The sequence below is a fragment of the Capsicum annuum genome, chromosome 3 (genome assembly GCF_002878395.1).
Source record: "Capsicum annuum cultivar UCD-10X-F1 chromosome 3, UCD10Xv1.1, whole genome shotgun sequence".
NCBI lineage: Eukaryota > Viridiplantae > Streptophyta > Magnoliopsida > Solanales > Solanaceae > Capsicum > Capsicum annuum.
Genome location: NC_061113.1, coordinates 3,783,344 through 3,792,099, shown reverse-complemented (window position 1 = coordinate 3,792,099; position 8,756 = coordinate 3,783,344). Strand labels below are relative to the sequence as shown.

The window sequence follows — 8,756 nt, the reverse complement described above, 5'->3', positions numbered from 1 at the left end:
TCATACATATATGCATATAAGTTTTCAAATTACTTCAGGAAAAGACCAAAGGCTAAAACAATATCATTAAAGCTTCTAAAACATGAATACATTCATAGTTCGAAACTCTTTTCTTAAAAGCATGATTTCTATGCCCATGAGATTTTTAGGAAAACCCCGCATACCTCGATTATGGAGAATAATGGATGATTCTTGAATCCTACTATTTGGGGATTCCAAATCTTCAATCAATTTTGAAAATCCATGGTTGAATCTTGATTTATTTGAATTTTTAGTTTGAAACCCTTGGGAGTGTTCTTGAGAATTTTGGATGAATGTGGATGTATTTTAGAGAATTGGGGACTGAATTTCGTATTTATGGCTGAATAAGAGTGGGAAAAGGACCATTTCCCCCCCCAAAACGGAGTGTTTAAGTCACTTGGGTCATAATGTATGCGGCGCACACCTTATCACATGAAATAGGTTGTGCGACACACACTTTATTGCACACATTAGTGTGTGCGTCGCACACCTTATGGCATAAGTTGGGATGTGCGTCGCACACCTTATACTGGGCGACACACTCCACTTTGGAAAAGCCATAACTTCTTGCTCGGGTGTCGAATTTTGGCGAAATTGGTATCGTTGGAAAGATAATTAGAAGACCTTTCATTTGATATATAGTAGGCCATCTAATTCAATATATACAAAGAGTTATGCTCAATTGAAGTTGATCCAAGCTTCGACGCTCACTAAAACTCGAACGATAGGAAAACTTTCAACTTGAATTTGAGTTAGGGGACCCCTATGATCTCAATTCATGCTCAAATAGGTTCCCACACTACATAATTGATTAACATACCAAATTTGCATAGGATTTAAGGCTTTTGGATCATCTAAGCATAGAAATGACGGTTTTTGTTCTAGCTCGAAATGCGGGATGTTACAACTAATTAATACTGGAGGCACACAGGTATATCTAATACTTGAACTTTCTCTACCTGAACCGCCACCAATTCATTTTTTATTACCACTAGCACTTTCGGAATAATTTTTTAACAGTTTTACTGATGTTTCTTAATTTATCCATATTACAAATTAAACTAATAAATATTCAAAATACACAAAAATAAGAAAAATAAAGATTCAATAAATAATAGATTAATTAAAAATTAAAAGTAAGAGACTAAACGTCAATACCAAATTTTGAAAGTATCCAAAAGTTGCGATTTTAGAAAACTTTTACTTGATATTTGTAATTGCAAAACTAAAAAATAAAATGAGCACTTTAGGAGATAATTAGAATATTTGAGAGAGAATGAGAGAATAAGATTGTGTGAAAAATGATTTTGAATTTGGGATATTTATAAAAAAAAATTTGATTTTTTTTTCTTTTTAAATAATAGGCCAATTGCCCGTTGGGTCAGCCAACGGCACTATAATCGTTGGGCTGCCAATGGTCTCTAATTTTTAACGGGCCGGGTAATTGATGGACCTAGTCTGATTTTGTAACTGGGCCGGTCCACCGGGATGACCATCCCAGACGGCCCAACGCGGGACACCAGGTAGCCCACTGGGCTGATCCCTTTAAATGGGCTGGGCTTAATATAAATGCATTTAGAATGTTGAAATTTGGATGATATAAAACCCGTCCTTGTTGAATGTCAATTGTAGTAGGATAATCATCACTTATCGAAACAATTAAGACTCTTCGTTGCAGATGTCATGGTGCATCTAACGGTAGCTATTCTGTAAATCCATGTGTTCATTGCCCAATACTCTACAAACTTGATGTGGATAGATGATAAAGCTTTTCTATCAAGATTGTTGCACAAATTGATCAACTTAAGAAAGCTGAGTATACTAGGAGTATCTGATTCTACCATTAAAATATTATTAGTATCCAGCCCTGTGCTGCCAAACACACTAAAGCTCTATTTTTCCAGGCACATGAGGGATCAAATCAATTTGTTAGCCTATCAATATATTGTTTAGTTGCATTCGTTTGAGCTCCGAATACAAGCATTTCCTCCAAATCTTGTCAAGCTTACTCTTACACACCTTGTAGTAGATAGTCATTTGTTTGCAACGCTTAAGAAATCGACCAAATTAAGGATGATCAGAATGTATTTGGGTACACTCTGCCGTGTTAAAAATCGAGCAGAAAGAAAATAAGAACACACAGATTTACGTGGAAATCTTTGTGGAAAAAACCACGGGCAGAGGTTTCCCTATGAAAGGAGAGGAGTACAACGTGGAGCGATGTAATTTCTGAATGATCAAAATCGACCCACTAATTGCACTTATCTAATACGTGCATACAAATAAGTCCTAGGCCCAAATAATCACAAACATAGATCTCACCGCAAAACTTTCTGGACCGGATCAACAAAATTCGGGTTGCAACTCTCACATGCTGTTTGAACTAACCTGAAGGGATGATGTCGGTATCCCTAATTTGAACAAGCTATTACTAGTAGGAGTCCCTTCCCATATTAGGCTCTCGAAACGGCTTGCAAAGCTGAGAATATGAAAATCACAATGTGTCAACAGTTTAGTTTGCTAGCATAACTAGTTATGTTTAATATTGTCAGTAAAATTACCTTTTTTCTATTTGAATTTAGTTCGTGAACTAAATATTTCATGTCTAATAAATTGTAGGGATGCATTTCTGTGTACACACTAGAAGTCTTAAAACACCTCTTTACAGTTCAAAGTCCAACTTTGGCTTCTGATGATGAGGTACATGCCTGCAGATATTATAGTAATAAACTAATCAAGAAAAGATTTGATTGCTTTTTGAAGTAAAGCTGTTATTTGTACAAACAAATGTCATAACTTCATCCTGAAGTTTTGTTTCTCTTCCTTATAATACCGCGAACAATATTACTCCATGCGCGAATTACACGAGGATGTAAACATGTGTGTACAAGAGAATATTCCTACTACGAAAAAAATATTTTTTTTCTTTTGCAGTTCACACAAATTGAAATCGCATGAGAAGCCTGACGGATTTCATCTTTTGACCCTTCTTATCATAGAGAGGGACTGATCGGATCCCTGTTCTTAACTCTGAGACAGGCAAACATGTCTGTCCACCAAAATCATCCTTCTCCGATATGTCATATTCTCGCACTTCTATTCTAAGCAAAGCCAGCTCTGGCACTGTCAATGGGAAATGAAACTCTTCATCCCATATCGGGCACCAGTCATCCTCCAGTATCCTTGTCTTTTTCTTACGAACATCTGCAGGTACTCCAACTATATATAGCTGCCACACAAGGATCAATAGAGTTGTAAAGACGATGCAGATATGTAAAGTTAAAAAGGCAAGGACTAAAAGTATACACCAAACAAGGATCATACACCTCATACATATTGCTAAAGTACCAACAGTTATACCTGAATGACACCAGTGGTGACTAATAATGTGTTAACCAACAATTGAATGGTTTACGTGAAAGGCACAAATTCTCCATATCACTTTTATAAACTCAGGGAAAGATCGGCGTAGGGCTAATCAAGATCTAGCTTCTCAAAAGCATGGTTTACGCAAGGAGCGTGTTAATTCAAGTAAGCAAATGAGTCATGGAAGAGTGAGCGTCACTGTTACTAACCTTGGTGTAGAAGTCTGGTGGCGAATAGGTATCGAAGTGTGTATGGCTGAAATCCAAGCGCCATCCATCTCCCATATATACTCTGACCTGCAGAATTATTTTTTTTTTTTTTAAACGATTGTATTTCTTCAGCTATGCCGTCATGTTAATTGTCTTGAAATTTTCTAAGCACTCCACATGAAAGCACATTTTGCGTACCTGTAAAGTCGTCTTCACTGGCAATTTTGCTTTAGGATCAAATACCTCATTGTGTGGGCCTTTATCCATGAGAAAACGAGGTTTTTTCACATAACCGCAGCTTCCATTAGACCTAAACATCCCGTGCATCATCCAAAGAGATTTCCCATATCCCTATTCATACAGTTAATATAGTAATTAGACAGCAGATATGGAATCAATTTGATTAAAAAGATAAATTGGGAGACAGAATAGTTCATTTGATATTAAATCATATTCATTGCCGCACATCTAAGAAAGAGAAGTTTATTAGGAACACAAAGAGGTGCAGAAGCCAGCGAAATGATGTGACGCCATGGATTCCCTTAAATGAAACGTTTGTCAAATAACCTCAAGCTGCAAAGCTGGTACTGTATCTTAGATGCAAGTTTGCATTTTGGTTTATATACACCAGCCTACACAAGAGCTTCCGACAAACCACCACATACTAATCATGAAAATGGAATATGATGGAGCACAAGTAAATTCAGGGAATATAACACGGTGATGCAGTCCAGTAGATCGAGGTTCCAGGATTAAGTTTTATGCTTTCAACCTTTAAGGCTCTTTGAAACCACAATATTATTGAAGTTATGAATTCATCTCTGCTATTTGTTGCAATTTTGTAGACTTTCACACATAAATTTATGCTCCGAGTCTACTGGCTTCAAATGAACCCAATGCCAATCTCTACATACGCCTGCCTGCATCCAGAAGTTCAAACTAACCTGCATGTTAAATGCTACCATCTGAGCTCCATGCATCCAGCCAGTCATAGGCTTGAAATTTGAGGAGGTTACTCTAGTTCCCTTAGGGTAAACCCTTAGAATATTCTTTTGTGTGAACCTAACAAATGAAAGAATGGAGAGGAAAAGTCATTCAATAACAGCCGGAGCATTCTCATCAATCATTGAATTTTATATGCAAAAAATTGTGGAGTACCTAATCAAATCAGTTCCATAATTTTCTGCAGCTCTTTCAAGTTCTTGTTCACTCAAACTTAGTCGATTGACTTTATTACTTCCCTCTCTTAGTGCACGCTTCAAACCGTGTTTTGCCTTCCCAGCGTGAACTGCTATCAGACTCTTGTACTTAGGTGCTCCAGTTTGGGATGATTGCTGATCATTGGAGGTGTCACCTTCTTCATCATCTTGATCGCTGTCACTCTAGTTTCCAGATAACATGTCACATAAAAGATGATCAGCATCTCACAATAAGAAAATCAACAGACCGTTTAATGTCATTTTACCCGTTCATCAGTGTCATGATCCTCGGCACCAATTTCGCATTTCTCCTTCTTCAAAATGTCCTCTCTAAATGAATCTTTTCCCGCTGGAGATGTGTCTCTCTGATGCTTTGACTCAAGGTACTCTTTGGGCGGCTTTGTAGAGAGAATAATCCTATTCTTAAGTCGTTCAGGTGAAGGAAATTCCTCTAAGCATTCGGATTGAGGATAATATAGCATTTCTCCGAAGATTTGGATAACCATCTAGAGGAACAAATGGGAACCAAGGAAAGGAGAAAGGAGTTAAAGCTAGATGAATAGGAAACATGTCATATTTCGAGCAGTATCCACAAAGGAAAATGAATTCTAACCTCTGCAACTTTAGCTTGAAGATCTGGTGTCAAGTGGTCTTCCAACGTGATTATGACAGGATAAGGCGACTTAACAAAAGCGTGGTCTCTAATGGCCTTTAAGCATTTGAGAAGTGGCACCGGTGTGGTCAGGGTCCTGCAAAATGATTAGAATTGGAATCGTTCAACAAAGTTAATGGACCTGTAAATTTTGAAGTCAAATTCAGGAACTTCAGACATTGGAAATCCGAGTGCATAAGAGGAAGCACACAAATGCTTAGTTACATTGACATTACATGTGGTACTGCAGATTTATACTTCTTCTTTTAACCACTTATATGGTATAAAAATAATCTATTTGGTAAAAACAAGTGACAAAATTGATTTTCTATTAAATAAGAAATACTACTTCTATTGATAATTGCAGATGATTGAAGAGATGCTACTTCTTCCCATTGCATTTAGATTGTTATCATGTTAACAGTAATGAATCTCACTACATACACGCATGGCCTATAAAGCTATGAAAGTTATGAAGAAGTTTTACTATGGGTTCAATGGGTGCATGAATACTATATCAAAGGGCAACATATTTGGGATTGCTATCGTAAACAAGCTTCATGGATGCTCGAAAGATTTTCACAGAAACTCATGTGTTAGAGGCTGCTGGGATTACCAGCTTATTTATTAAGAAGGTCTACATTAGCCTTAGAGGATGCCACCAGAAAGTCCCTTGGAGGAGGTTTATTTGCAAAGCTTCCGGGGCACCTAAATGAATCTTCATTTTATATTTAGCAATTCTCAACAGGTTGTACACTAGGGACAGACACAAGAAGTGGAAGCTGATTGATCATAACTCGTGCTCTCTATGTGAGACCGAGGATGAATCATCTGAACGCCTGTTTTTACAAGTGCCCATTTCCGGCTACTGTCTGGAACAAGCTTCTAGTGTGGCAAGGCCAGTATAGGTGTGCAATGGAATGGTCATAGGAAGTGCCACTCATGTGAATGACAAGAGTGTGCATGATGAATTGTTTAGAACTGCTGCAGCTGGTGCTGTCTATGTACTCTGGTCTGATGGCCAAGCTAACAAACAGCATCGTATTTTGGTATATATAATGTCGTTTATTACCAAAACAAGAAATTACAATCGCGTTATGAATCAGGAGCAAATTGTACCTTCCATGAAGAACATGAATATTATCTTTCCCTGAGCTTGGCCATAAGTCCAGTTCTATTCCCCGGACACCTCTTTCTAGAGCCTTAACGATAGGGATTTCACTACAGTCGCTGCTCAGTTGGTTTCCAGTTAGATAGGAATTGTGACCTGTATAGATGAAATAATGTTGCAATGGAGCAGTCATGTCATGGTGTACCTGAAACGACAATTTGTCAAGACAAACCTAATGGTTATTATATTGTGTTAAAGTCGCCGTCTGCACTACTTGTACTTATATATTGCACATGAACAAAAAAAACTTTGACAATACACCAACCATCCACAATACTTGATAAGTAAAGCGGGTGGGTATCATTCAATTCCAATGCGAAATATAGAGTGGCACCTAAAAGCTTAACCTTTTCGATACTTAAAACTTTAAAGCTCATGTTATAAACCAAACAACCCAAAAGGCTAGCCTGATAGGTGGGAGAACCCATTAGCATCACGGTTGGCACCCCCTCTTGGGTCCTGGCCACCACTCCGAGTCACGGCCTCACGCGTGAGACTCTCAATGAAAGCGCCAATGTTATAAACCAAATGGGAGAGCCCAACTCAAAAGACTAGCCTGATAGCTGGGAGAAACCATTTAGCCTATAAACCTATCAGCATTTCTCTATTTTTTCCAATGTGGAACAATTGGTACATAACAGCTCAAGTCTTGCCGGAGCAACTGACAGAAGAAATTAAAAAATCCAGCTCCATAACTAACAACCTTCTATTGCATCAACTAATCTTGATCGTCTATACTGCTCTAGCAATCACAAGCAAGTCTGTATCAGCTATATGAATCCAAATTTAGTTGTGAACACAGAAGTTGTATACATTTTCTACTGTCACAACACAAATCCAAATTTAATGACTTAAATCATGGTAGTTGTTTTATCTTGACTCATACATGGACAAGGTAAGTAAGTCAATGTAACATTGCAAATAAAACAAGCCAACCTGAGATTTGATGGGTCCATTGAGATCATCCTGGAAGAGAAAATAAAGGAAATCATCGAGTTCAAGCGAATGGTTAAGGCGCCTGATGAGATGGTGTCGCCGACTAGCAACTTGCTGTATGATTTGCTCTGCATCTTTAATGGTGCATCCTTCCTCTCCTTGTACCTCCACCAGATATCGAAGAAGTTGATCAGCATTCATCTGAGTGCCTCTTCTGGTGTACCTACAAAACGCATCCCTCACATCCGGTGGTGGTTCCATCTCCCTAATCTTGAATTTCCGATTGAAACACCCAAACATTCTGTAATAATTATAACTACTTCCCATTTCTCAAATCAGAATGACCTTTTGATCTTGAGTTTTTTTCCAAAGAGAGAGAGAGTTGGATTAGTTTAAATAGATAAAAAAAAGACTGAGAAGTTGTTGGTTGAATGAAACAATGGAAGATGTAAAACAATTTGGTGAGAGTATAAAAGTGATGGAATTTATTGTTGAAGAAGTCATATCAAGTTTAAATTAAATATTGAAATGTGTCAATTATTTTATGATTCTACATCTTGATGTATTTATTTTGTCACCTTCCCTTCCTACCGTTAACGTAGAATAATTCCCGCCAATGTTTGTTTCCTTTTCTTATATATATATATACACTGCAAAATTACTCTAAAGTTATTTCAATGTGTATCTTTAAGTTGTCTTTTCTTAATAAGTGGGATCCACTATAGATAAAATAGGAATGATGCTACTAAAAAATTATCAAATAAGAAACTGTGACATTCTTTTTAAGATGGACCAAAAAGGAAATGACGACACATAAAATGAGACGGAGGGAGTACATTACTTTTGAGATGCTTATATATATAAAAAATAATAAAAATACAAGTCATTGAAAGAAAATTAGGTTATAAAATTTTGTATTGAACTAGTGGAATTCTGCCTTTTTTATATGTTTTGATTCATTGATTCTATTCCCATTCCTTTGAACATATATAAAAAAACTAAAGGTAGAAACATGAGAAGAAAAAGAAGAGGAATATATCACTTTAAAGGATATGTAGTGGATATGAAATTATCGTAATTTCACATGTTGGTTTGATAATATTATAAATTAGGTTAGTGCATCTAAAAGTTTGTTATTTTTACTAATTATGCTTTAATGTATGTAACGAGGTGGATTAGAAAGAATCAAAAGAGTTGGAATA

General features: G+C 36.9%; 1 protein-coding gene across 1 annotated transcript; it reads right to left on the bottom strand.

Annotated features, from left to right (window-relative positions):
• Window positions 1-2,752: 2,752 nt before the first annotated feature.
• On the bottom strand, window positions 2,753-8,165 carry LOC107864327 (phosphoinositide phospholipase C 6). Its single transcript, XM_016710677.2, has 9 exons — window positions 7,555-8,165; window positions 6,567-6,763; window positions 5,409-5,544; window positions 5,062-5,301; window positions 4,755-4,978; window positions 4,541-4,658; window positions 3,795-3,947; window positions 3,597-3,683; window positions 2,753-3,250 (listed from the first exon to the last, which is right to left on the bottom strand). The coding sequence occupies exons 1-9, from the start codon at window positions 7,879-7,881 to the stop codon at window positions 2,957-2,959; spliced, it is 1,776 nt and encodes a 591-aa protein (XP_016566163.1). The 5' UTR covers window positions 7,882-8,165; the 3' UTR covers window positions 2,753-2,956.
• Between the last annotated feature and the right edge of the window lie 591 nt (window positions 8,166-8,756).